This window comes from Pan troglodytes, chromosome 2 (assembly GCF_028858775.2).
Source record: "Pan troglodytes isolate AG18354 chromosome 2, NHGRI_mPanTro3-v2.0_pri, whole genome shotgun sequence".
Taxonomy (NCBI): Eukaryota; Metazoa; Chordata; class Mammalia; order Primates; family Hominidae; genus Pan; species Pan troglodytes.
The window spans coordinates 200263252-200276515 of NC_086015.1; the positions used below are offsets into that span (position 1 = coordinate 200263252).

The window sequence follows — 13264 nt, forward strand, 5'->3', positions numbered from 1 at the left end:
AGTCTGAAGGATTCTCTTATTTCCCATAGGGCAGGTTTTTGAGAGATGAACTCCTTCAGCTTTTGTTTATCTGGCAATGTCCTGATTTCTTCTTTATTTTCAAAAGATAGTTTTGCTGGATATAGAGTTCTAGTCAACAGAGTTTTTTTCTTTTCAGAATTTTGAATTTGTTATTTCACTGCTTTCTGACCTCCATGGTTTCTGATAAGAAATCAGCTATTAACCTTGTTGAGGATCCCTTGCACGTGGTGAGTCATTTCTTTTTGCTACTTTCAATATTCTGCCTTCGGCTTTAGACAGTTCAATTGTAATGTGTCTATGTTGTAGATCTCTTTAAATTAATTCAACTTGGAGTTCACTGAGGTTCTTGGATTAATGGTTTTAATCAAGTTCTAGAAGTTTTTGGGCGAGTATTTATTCAAATATTCTTTCTTCTTTTTTCTCTCTTTCCCATCTTTCACATACTCCCATTATGTTGGTAAATTTGATAGTATCCCATAGGTCTCTGAAGCTGTTAATTTTTCTTCATTCTTTCTTTCTTTGTTATTGTTCAGTTCTTCAGCATCAAAATCTCAATTGACCCATCTTCAAGTTTGCTGATTCTTTCTTCTGCCAGCTCAAATCTGCTGTTGACCTTGTCTAGAGAATTTTTCATTTAAGTTACTGTACTTTCCAACTCCAGAATTTCTATTTGGTTCTTACATATAATTTCTAACTCTTTATTGATATTTTTTACATGGTGAGATATTGTTCCTTTACTTTCATTTCAGTCTACAGGATGGTTTTCTTTTATTCCTTGAACGTATTTAAAATACCTGGTTTAATGTCTTTGTTTAGCATGTTCAATGTCTGACCTTCCCTAGGAACGATATCCATTGATTGCGTTTTTCTCCTGTATATGGGCCATACTTTTCTTTCCGCTTGTCTCAAAATTTTATGATGAAAAATAGGCATTTAAAATAAATATAATACGGCAACTCCAGATAGCAGAACTGTCCTCTTATCTACGCTTGTCATTGCTGTCTGTTAGTGACTTTTCTTAATGTTATAAAGTCCGTATTCTTTGTTGTGTGTGGCCACTGAAGTCTCTGTCTGGTTAGCTTAGTGGTTAATGACTGAATAGATATTTCCTTAAATACCTGAAACTTACAAATCTTCCACTCTTTTCCAAGGGCTATATGTGCATTTTGGGGCCCACCTTTAACACTCAGATAAGCAATTAACAACTGCCTTAAATCGCTTGCACAGAGGCTCATGATCAGGTAGAGGTGAGAGTTTAAGGCCTTTTCTAGTCTTTCCTGAGCATGCGCACAGCCCTGAACATGTGTGTGGCCTTCTGGTTCCAAGGATACACGGAGGTTTTCAAAGGCCTTATGGAGAATTCACTCCTCCAATTTTCCTTTTAAGTTTATTGATAGGTCTACTATTTCCTAGTGCTTTTAGGGCATTTCCCTAGAGAAGTTCAGTAAGCATTAAAATTTTAAGGTTACTGATGCATATTGCTAAACATAATGCTGTATTTAACTGCACTCACATTAGGGTGAGCTACTTCCCTGGACTAGCTGAGACTTCCAGTTTTAGAATCAAGACCTAAGGGTTTCCAGACATGGGGCATTCAGTTCTAAAACCATGAATGTTCTGAGTGAACTAGGTTGAGTTGGTTGGTCTCACACACTTTAGCACTGTGTCAATGACCTATCTAAAGTGGTTCCAAATGGACAATTTAAAAACGTCTATTACTGAACTCTAGGCTAAACGAAAATTTATTTGGACACAAAGTGTGAAGTGAGGCTCTAAGCTAATTTTATTTCCCTAAATAACTAGGTAATATGTTCAACAATATTAATCTTTTAAGTCCATTCCCTACCACTAAGTTTTCCTTATCATACTGTAACTTAAATAAATTACAGTATATTTTACAATGAAATGTAGAAATTTGAACAGCTCAGCTGAAAGGATTTTGCTAACCGTAAAAATCATGAAACCACTACCCCAGACAAGACATGTATCTTTTCCACCGATGTTCAACTGTGCACTTCTATAGTCAGTCCCAATCACTGGCAACCACTTTCTGACTTACAGCACCACAAGTTAGTGTCACCTGCTCTTGATTATCATGTAACTGGAATTATATAGATTGTATTTTTGTTACCTGTTTTGCTCAACATACTTGTTTTGTGTTTCAGTAGTTGTTCCTTTTAATTGCTGAGTAGTATTATATTGTGTAAACATACCACAATTTAGCAATTGTCCTGCTGATGGAAACCTGGGTCATTTCAAGGTCTAGATTATTATGAATAAGGCTGTTAAGAATGTTCTTGTCAAAGTGTTTTTGTTGATGTATGCTTTCATTTGTCCTGGGTAAAACCTGGGTGATAAGATTAGATGTATGTTTAACTTCTTAAAAACCTTCCCAAAAGTTCTTGTAGTGGTATACCATTTACACGTCCACTAGGAGTGAATGAGGGTTGTAGCTGCTCCACATCCTCATCAATGAATGTTGTTATTTTTTTCTTTTGTTGTTCAACTAAGTGGGATATAGTATTTCATTACGACTTCAAGAATACCTATTTTTATCGAGGCATAATCAATCTTTTTTAGTGTATAGTTAAGTTTTGGCAAATGTGAATTTCGTGCAGCCACCCACAATCAAAATATAGAACAATTACATCACTCTTATCCAACTCCCTACAAACCTCTTCATTCACTGCGGTTTGTGCACTTCTCTGATGCCTAATGTTAAGCACCTTTTCATGTGCTTACTGGCCATTCACATATCTTTTGTGCTGTACCTGCTCAAGTCTTTGGTGCATTTTTAATTGGGTTATTCATCTTTTTATTGTTGATTTGTAGGAGATATTTATATATTGTGGATACAAGTAGTATGTCATATATGTGCTGAGAATATTTTTTACCACTGTGTGGCTTGCCTATTTGGTTTTTTTCTTTCTTTTTTTTTGAGACAGGGTGTTGCTCTGTTGCCCAGGCTGGAGTGCAGTGGTGGGATCAAAGCTCACTCACTGTAGCTTCAAACACCTAAGCTCAAGTGATCCTCCTGCCTTAGCCTCCCAAGTTGCTGGGACTACAAGTGCCCACTACTATGTCTGGCTAATTAAAAAAAAATTTTTTTTTTAAAGATGGCGTCTTGCTATATTGATCAGGCTGGTCTCAAACGCCTGGCCTCAGGCGATCCACCTGCCTCAGCCTCCTGAGTTACTGGGATTATAAGCAAGAGTCACGTCACCCAGCGTATTTGGTTTCTTAATGTCATCTTCTTTATGGTTAGTGTTTTATGCATTTTGTCCAAGGAACTGTTACCTGCTCTAGGCCTGTGAACATAGTCTCTGATATTTTCTTCTAGGAAGATTATGGTTCTGAGTTTTATATTTAGATCTATAATCCATCTAGAATTAAATTTTATGTCTGGAGTAAGACTGGTTTAGGTTTATAATTTTATATACAGATATCTAGGTATTATAGCACCATTTGTTAAAAAGATTTTCCCTTCTCTATTGAACTGACTTGGTGGCCCTCTGGTACTATTTAAGAAATTTGTCTAATCCATATTTACTAAGATTTTCTTGTATGTTTTCTTTTAGAAGTTTAGTTCTATGGTCCATTTCAAGTTAATTTTTCTATACAACATGAAGTAAGAAATGAGATTCTTCTTCTTTTCCTTGTGTCTACTTGTTCTATCAATTAAAGAAGAGGGCATTTAAACCTCCAAATGTGACTGTAGATTTGTCCATTTCCTTCCTTAGTTCTGATAATTTATACTTCATGTATTTTGAAAGTATTACTAGGTATGTCTTCTTGATGAAATGACACTTTTATCTTTCTCGCTGCTTTTATAACTATGAAATCTATGTATAATAACATTATTTGTCTTAAATTCTATTTTGTCTCATATTAAGACAGTAGCTTTAGTATGCTATTTGCATAGTGTAACTTTTTTCAATTTTACTTACAACCCATGAGCCTTTATATTTAAAGTAAATTTCTGATAAACAGTATATAGTTTGGTCTTGCTTTTTTGAACCAAGCTGACAATTTCTGTATCTTAAAATCGTAGCTTTTAAGATTAGATAAAGAAAATTTAAGCTGCTATAGTTTCAGATTAGATATAGATAAGATATAGTTAAGATACAGTTATAGGTAAGGTATAGATAAGATGTAGTTTCAGATTAGATATAGATAAGAAAATTGAAGCTGCTACAGTTTCAGCTTCTTGGGAGGCTCAGGCAGGAATATCGTTTGAGCCCGTAAGTTTGAGGCTATAATAGTGCTCTATGATTGTGCCTGTGAATAGCCACTGTACTCCAGCCTAGGCAATGCACTGAAGCCCTGTCTCTTAAAAAATAAAAGAAAGAAAAAAGAAAAGAAAATTTATAAACTTGAATTACAAGGAGACAGAGTTGTAAATATGAAATTGGGGTTAACAGACATGAAAAACAGATTAACATCCACTCATAGGAGTTTAGGGACAGAGTACATACAACATGGGAAAGGCAAAATTTGAAAAGACAATGGCTAAGTCTTCAGAATTGATGAGAGAAGTTTTTAGAATTGATGAAAGACATGACTCCTCTGATTCAGTAGGCATAATGAATCCCAAACACAATAAATAATACGCTAGACATCGACAAAGTTTCACATTTTAGTGAAACTGCAGCACATCAAACACAAAGCATCCTACAAGCAGCCAGCAAACCCCCACAAGTCACCTACGAACAAGACAGAGTAGACTTCTTTCGTTAAATAGAAACAACACGCCAGACAACATAAAACAGTATCTTCAAAATACTGAGAGGTAACAGCTATCAACCTGTGTAATTCTAGATTGAACTAACTTTTAAAGTGAAATAAAATAAAGAGACTTTCAGATAAAGTCTAGAATATTTACGATTAAGGAACCATTGCTGAAAGCACAAATCAAGGGCTTGCGCACTAAGGTGCATTTAGATATCTGAAGGGCATTTTTGCTTTTTACAATGACTAGGGAGTTTTACTAGCATGTAGCATGTATATGAAAGCTTTTAAAAAAGGGAAACTTTTGGCCAGGTGCAGTGGCTCACGCCTGTAGTCCCGGCACTTTGGGAGGCCGAGGTGGGAGGATCACGAGGTCAGGAGATCGAGACCATCCTGGCTAACAAGGTGAAACCCTGTCTCTAAAAATACAAAAAAATTAGCCAGGCATGGTGGCGGGTGCCTGTAGTCCCAGCTACTAGGGAAGCTGAGGCAGGAGAATGGCATGAACCCGGGAGGCGGAGCTTGCAGTGAGCCGAGATCGCGCCACTGCACTCCAGCCTGGGTGACAGAGCGAGACTCCGTCTCAAGGGAAAAAAAAAAAAAAAAAAAAGGGAAATTTTCTATGAAGAGCAAGACAGTCCTATACAACAAATAACTGTACAATCCAAATGCTGTTAGTGGTTCACTGAGAAACACAGAAGAAGGAAGATACAAGATGGGACGGTAAACAAAAATTGTATGACCTGTGGATTAACTTTTAATAAACAAACATAAAAATTACAATTTATGGGTATAAACATGAAACAGAAGTAAAATACTAGAAATGGCATGATTAGAATTAAAGTTTCCCAAAGTCTGTGTGTCACAGTAGAACTATAGGTAAGTTTTAGACAAAAATTGTGTATGGGTAACAACATAAGCACACAAATTGAAAGTAAGAAGAGGAGAAAAGATGACACAAATATCAAGCCAAAAAAAAAAAAATCAGCCACAATAATATCAGACAATATAGATTCTAGGGTAAAACCACTATTATAAATCAAGATGTTCATTACATAATAACTATAAAACTATGTGTACCCAATAACACAATTTCAAAAGACATACTAAAAAAAGCTAATGCTATGAGGACCAACTGTTGAACCCATGTTTGGGTAGCTTTAAAAAAATCATATTTGGATAGCTTTCAAAACCTCAATAGATCAAGAAGGTAACAGACTAAAGTATAAAGAAGTACACAAGTAACAAACTTGAGTTAATAGACACATAGCAAACTTTCCAGTCAATAAATAGAGAACACATAATTTCTTCAAGCACATTTATAAAAACTGACCCCTTTCTATAAAAGAAAACCTATTATATAATATGTTCTCTGACACTACAATTCTACAATTAAGCTGTAAAATGTTAAGAAGATAACCAAGATATCCCCATTACTTTAGGATATAAAAAAACAGAAGACCTTGCTTTAAAAATAGGTCCAGTGAAAATAACAAAAACGTGATCTTGACTAACGTGTCTTACCGATATAATACGATCTCCTTTTCTGAGCTCTCCACTTAGATCAGCAGGTCCTCCGGCTAAGATAAAGGAAATAAATATTCCTTCTCCATCTTCTCCTCCTACAATGTTGAAACCAAGGCCCGTTGAGCCACGATGAAGAACAACTTTTCTAGGTTCCCTAAAAATTAAAAAAAATTGAGTATCTTGGAAATTTTATATAAAACCTGACATTCTATCAGTGAGAACTACCTACTGATAATTTTTATGTTATCAAACTACAAAGAAAGCTAGACAAAATATAAATGGTTTTTCTAAAACTACGAGATAAAGAGATTCTAAGCCTACAAATCAAAGGAAAAAATCTAATTTTATATAAAAGCAAAAAAACCTGTGTTATATAAAACAGAAATGAAACCAAAACAGAAAAAAAAGTGGAAATTTAAAAGTATTATAAGAGCTTATCAGGAAATATACATACTCATGAAAAGCTGATGTTGCACACTTTATTGCCTTCAAAGCAATCACTGCCCCTACTTAGAAGTTTAAAAGGCAGCTATCCTTTTGTCTTAGAGAAGGCAGGCCCTTTCTCCAGTCTCAAAGGGATGAACCATAACCAACCTAAACAAGTTATTGCAATCCCATGCCCCTTTGCTAAGGTGAGAGTATAACCCCATTCTAACCTCTGGTAAATGAAGGGAAATTTTATTGTCATTTTCTAGAGACAGACAAACCTTATCAAGGACAAAGCATCTTTGCTACCTTCCTTTCCTCAAAAAAACGAAACAAAATAAACAAAACCCCACACGACTGAATAATACAATCCCTTTACTGGTTTGGACATATTATAATCAGGAAGGTGAAACCAAGAGTATACCGAAGACACCACAGGCCTAAGGTTGCTATACCAACCTTGGAATTGCCCATCTTCAGGCTTTTTATATGAAATAATTAAAACCTATCTGCAGGGGCACAGGTAGGTTTCATCATATTAGTGATGTTTTATTTCCTAAATTAGATGGTGAATTCCGGACTTACTGTTCCTATTGTGCTTTAAAATATGTATGAATTAGAATTTTATATTAGGAAATTATACTTGATTAAAAAATACTCAGCTGAAATTCAACAGTATTTCCAGGGGAAAATACACTCTGATTTTCAAATAATGTAAGCACATGAAAAGGTGCTCAACATCATCAGTCACTAGGGAAAGAGAGATAAAAATAATGAGATACTTCAGGTCTACTAGGATGGCTATTAAAAAAACCACAAAACAAAAAGTAACAAGTGTTGATGAGGATGTAAAGAAATTGCAACTCATACATTACTGATGAGAATATAAAACGGTGCAGGCACTACGAAAACCAGTTTGGTGGTTCCTCAAAAAGCTAACATAGAATTACCATATGACTCAGCAATTCCACCCTTAGGTATATATCCCAAGTAACTGAAAGCAGTGATTTGGACAGATACTTGCATGCCAGTGTTTATTACGGAATTACTCACAATAACCAAAAGGTGAAAATAACTCAAGTGCCCATCATTAGATGAATAAACAAAATGTGGCATATATGTATAATGGAACAGTATTGTCATAAAAACAAATGAAATTCTGATACATGCTAACAAATGAGTGTATCTTGACAACATAAGTGAAATAGGCCAGTCACAAAAGGACAAATATTATACGGTTCCACTTTTATAAACTATCCAGAATAGGCAAATTCAAAGAGACAAAAAGTAGATTAAAGGTTACCAGGGGCTGGGAAGACAGTGGAAGGGAGAATTTCTGCTTAATGGTCACAGAGTTTGTCTGAAGTAATGAAAAGGTTTTGGAAATAGTGATGGGTTCCGAAAATTGTGAATGCAATTAACACTACTGAATTGTACACTTAAAAATAGTTAAAATGTCAAATTTTGTTATATATATTTCGCTACAATTTTTAAAAACTGATGTAATATACCACAAATTGTATACTTTAAACAGGTGAAATTTATGATATGTGAATCATATCTCAATAAAGCTGTTAAAAAATAAACTTTAGAACCAAAATGTACGTATGTTGTGATTTTTTTTTTACTTTTTTGATATTGGTAACATCTGAAAGACTGCTTAAAGTCAAATTGTGAAGAACTTATAATGTTGGAAAGATTTTATACTTCATTATTACAAAGTAGTGTGATTATCAAAAGGGAGTGGTTCATACTTCAAAGTCCAATGCAATATTCTAGACAAGAGATTCAAGTGAAGAAGCATGAGGAACAGTAATCAAGGTGCAAATATAACTTATTTTTTAGTTTGTAAAATATGCAAAGAGATTAAAGACTAGATAAGCCATTCACTATTACAGTTTCCCTCTTTACGGCCTTAAATAGGCACTATTAGAAAGTAATAAAAATAAATGGCAATGAAAGGTCACTCTAGAAGCACTGCCTGAAGACTAGCAGCCTTGGATATTCCCATCACAAACAAATAAGAACACTATTCTTTCTGCTAATTTTCATCCCAAACACAATTACTGACAACCTATTAAGTTTCCAACATTGCTAATTCTTTATGAAAGAAAAGAGACAAACACTCCTATCTGTCCTAAAGATCACTGCCTAGAATCAGGAGTCTGATAAGTAAAAAATAATAATAATGCTAACAATAATGTAATCAATAAACGTTAAGAACAGACATTACTTGGTACACATTTTAATGTTGAATCTGTAATATAAAAGACGTGTACAAATTACAAAGCAAACTCTATAGTGTCTTATTACTATATTGAATAATATGAAAAAGATCTACAATGCTTTTTCACCAATTTTTTTCTACCTCATTAGAATTCTTTGGGATTAAAAAGACAGTTAATCTATACATTTCAGTGCAGGTAGTAATTTTAGATGAAAGTAAATTTTGTGTGTCAGAATATCAAGGATATATAGCAAACAAACAAACCCACCCACCAGCCAGGCAAAGGGGCTCACGCCTGTAATCTTAGTACCTAGGGAGGCAGATATGGGAGGATAGCTTGAGTCTAGGAGTTGGAGGCTGTAGTGACGTACGTTCATAGCACTGCACTCCAGCCTGGGCAACAGAGTAAGACCCTCCTGCTAAAACCAAACCAAACCACCACTTATTGAATTCTGAACACAAATCAAATAACTGCCATATTTTTATGGTATATATTAGATAAGGAACATATAAAATGTTACTTTAAAATACGCATAAGAATTTTCTTAACTTAGTTTTACTAAGCTAATTCCTAAGGACAATTTACCAAGCCTCAAAGAAAAGCAGTATTAATTTAAAAAAAGGAGTGGTAATTTATTTGTAAAAATAAAACATGTGTATTTCAGGCTCTTCAATGAATCCTCCTATGGAAAAAAATTAACCTTTAAGCTCATTAACTGTCAATAAAATTTTTTAGTCCTAAAAATTGTGGCTATCTTACATGGCTGATTAAAATTCAATTTAATAGTTGATTTTATGTAAGAAGGATAAATGTTAACTTCCTTACCTTGTAATTTCATCATCTCCAAGTACTGCTTTAGAAACTGGGGAGTATCTGGCTGGAGATGCTGGTGTCTGGCCCAAGAAGGAAGATGGGCTAACATGGTTATCAACAGGCTGAGAAGAAGCTTCAAAATAAACAAAGTGAAAAATACTTCAAACACGAAACAAGCCAATCAGTATTCCATTTATGAGTGATTAATGTGTAATTTATATGCACTCCTTTATATATCAGAATTTGGTAGAGAAGATTTACTCATCAGCCAAAAAACTGGACATTATGTTGCCCAGGTTAGTCTCAAACTCCTGTCCTGAAGTGATACTCCCACCTCAGCCTCCCAAAGTGTTGGGATTACAGGCATAAGCCACCACACCCAGATTACTTATTTTAAAGAATTATATACAGTCCAAATTTGATTGTGAATAATAAAAATCAGAGGCTTTCCAATAAGTGCGAAAAGACTATGCCCTTATACTAGCTCAGATCTGTCAACCTAATTTACATCTATTCTTTTAAATTCACCCATAGAAGAATAAAAACCTGGTAAAAAGCAAAAACGAAAAACAAGCAAAAACTGTCGTCCAGGCGTAGTGGCTCACGCCTGTAACCCTAGCACTTTGGGAGGCCAAGGCAGGCGGATCACCTGAGGTCAGGAGTTTGCGACCAGCCTGGCCAACATGGTGAAATCCCATCTCTACCAAAAAAATACAAAAATTAGCCAGACTTGGTGGTGTGGCCTGTAGTCCCACTTACTCGGGAGGCTGAGGTGGGAGAATTGCTTGAACCTGGGAGGTGGAGGTTGCAGTGAGCCGAGATCGCATCACTGCACTCCAGCGTAGGTGACAGAGTGAGATGCCCTGTCTCGAGAAAAGAAAAAAAAAAAAAAAAAGAAAAAAAAAAAAAAAAAAAAAAAAAGCAAAAACCAACGTTGGTTCACTTCAATAGTAATAAATACCACATATAGGTTTTCCATTCTAGCAAAAGCTAATAACAGAAAATTATAGTGATTCCTGACCATGCTTTCTAAAGACACAGGTAGGTAACACATGGCAGCTGTAGCTTACAAAGACATAAGACACTTGAATTATTCCAATCATTACCAAAACACAGAGGAAGCAATATTTAACTTTCTTGAGGCTTCAACTATGATAAAGTTACAAAGCACTTCAAAAGTAGCTGTATTATTTATCAAGCATTAATCTCTTTTTTATTAAATTAGAGCATATCTTCTATGGAGGGAAGCAGTATACTACGCATTGGAGTACAAAAATGCAGGAATTATTAGTTCGAATTACTATAGTGGCCAGATAGGTAACATAAAGGAATAAAGTGAACTGGATGAAAGATAACAGGAAATGACTGAAACGATAGTATTTTAGAGATGCAGTGTATCTATTGATATTACAGGTTTGCAGTATCCAACAGCAATTGTTTCCTATCCAGTTCATATATAAGATGCTCGTTTGTATTTGAGCCAAAGGACTTTCTACCTATGGCTCTTAACTTTGAAAGTCCAGAGTCTTTTCCTGGGTGGTCAGTAAGAATATGGGATTTTCAAGTGAATTGGTATGTAGCCCTCAATCAATAGATACCCACGTGAACCTCTACAATCACTAGCCTGTTAAAAATCCAGAGTTTACTGATTTTTGTCTCTTAAATTCTTTTGCTGCATTTTCATATTTAGATGAAACAAAACAAACAACTAGACGAGAAATCCAGTCAAATGCCCAAACCAGAAAATATACATTTTCCCTGACACATCCAGACTGTCCCTTTAGTCAATGCATCCTTTCTGGGGCAGTTAATCTCACATGTACCACATACTCTCAGACAACAGAGACTAAAAATTAATGTTCCTATGAAAGAAATGACGGCCTCAAAGAAGGATCAGATAAAACAGTACTATTTCTTATACCCCAAATCTTATGTAAAAAGGTCCCCCAGAGAAGCACAAGAGTGCCTAATTCATTTTTCTTATATATTAAGATGAATGATTCAACACTATAAGATTTTATAGAAAAGCAAGTAGAAGAGCTTGAAGTGAGAATGGGAAAAGACTGATGTCCAAATCAGAAGTAGCAAGGCCATGCAGCTAAAGAGAATATAAGTTAAAAGCGAGAAAATATATACTGTAAAAAACAGGAGCATTTTAATGTCGGCAGAGAAACTGTATTCTCTGTTAGAGTCAACAGACTTCTTTTTTTTCCTACTTTTATTCCTGAGTATCATATTTTGATTACCTTATTTTGGTTATAAACATTGTGGCTCTTTATCTTCTATAGTTCATGTATAACTTCTATGATCTTCCCTATTTCTTTTACTATTCTTGCTAAAAATATTTTTCTAACTAGTACAAAAATTGTTTCCCAATTCTGACATCTGCTCACTTGCAAGGCTGCCTCTGTGAGAAACATCTCCTCCATCAATGCTTGACAATCACCACAAAAAAAAAAAAAAAAAAAAAAAAAAATCAAATGTTATCTAGTCCTCTTAGGTAACAAGAGAAAGAAAATCTGAACATTCTTGTATCTGCTAAGGAAAATGCATTCAGAACTAAAATCCTTCCCAAGAAAACTCCAGGGCCAGACAGATAGCTTCATTGGAAAATTCAACAAAACATCTAGAGATGAAATAACATTCTGAAACATTACAAGACAGAAAAATTTCAGGACACTATCATTAAGTTCATGCTTGTGAACACAGATGTAAACCTAAACAAAACATAAGCAGTTCAAAATCAATGATATATAATATATATTATAAGGATGTGGGTTTTTTCCCCCCACAAATGAATGGTTTAGCGTTAGAAAATCAATGTAATTTATCACGTTAACAAAATAAAAGAGAAAAATCATCTCTATAAATAATTGGATAAAATTCAATACTTACAGGATAAAAACTCCCCATAAACCAGGAATAAAGATTAACTTTCTTAATACAAAAAGGGTATCTACAGAAGACCTGCTGGTAACACCATATACAATGGTGAAATACTGTGTCCCCCAGTTTGTGAATGTGACAGTGATATTTATTATCACCATTTCTGTTCAACACTGAACTGGAGGTCTTACCAATGCATCAGACAAGAAAAAAGAAAATGAACAGTATAAAGATAGGAAAGAAGGAAGTAAAATTCATTGTTCACAGATGACATGGTTATATACGTAGACAATCTGAAAGACCTATAAAACCTAATATTAACAAATTTAGCAAGATTGTTGACTAAGCAATTAATATACAAAACAGATATTTCCTATATATCAGTTAAAATTAGAAACATTTACAAAGTAGTACATTTATAATAGCATGAAAAACATCTAATAGCCAGGACTAAATCTAACATATAAAACCTCTACTATACAACACTGCAGAGAGAATGTAAGAAGGACTTCAATAAAAGAAGAGATATTCATATTAATGGACTGATTAAGAAACTCAATTTAATTCTTCCTAAACCGATCTGTAATGTTTTTGATCCTAAAATTAAAAAGGAAATTCAAAGACCCAACATAATC

At 34.5% G+C, this 13264-nt stretch overlaps 1 protein-coding gene across 50 annotated transcripts in view; it reads right to left on the bottom strand.

Moving 5' to 3' along the window:
• DLG1 (discs large MAGUK scaffold protein 1) overlaps positions 1–13264 on the bottom strand; it is a 262007-nt gene that overhangs the window by 67154 nt on the left and 181589 nt on the right. For all 50 annotated transcript variants that reach the window (XM_063806507.1, XM_063806523.1, XM_063806510.1 and 47 more), the window contains 2 exons: positions 9756–9876; positions 6274–6430 (listed from right to left, as the gene is read on the bottom strand). In XM_063806507.1, the coding sequence (XP_063662577.1) occupies positions 6274–6430; positions 9756–9876 (278 nt within the window). The remainder of the gene's footprint in view (positions 1–6273; positions 6431–9755; positions 9877–13264) is intronic.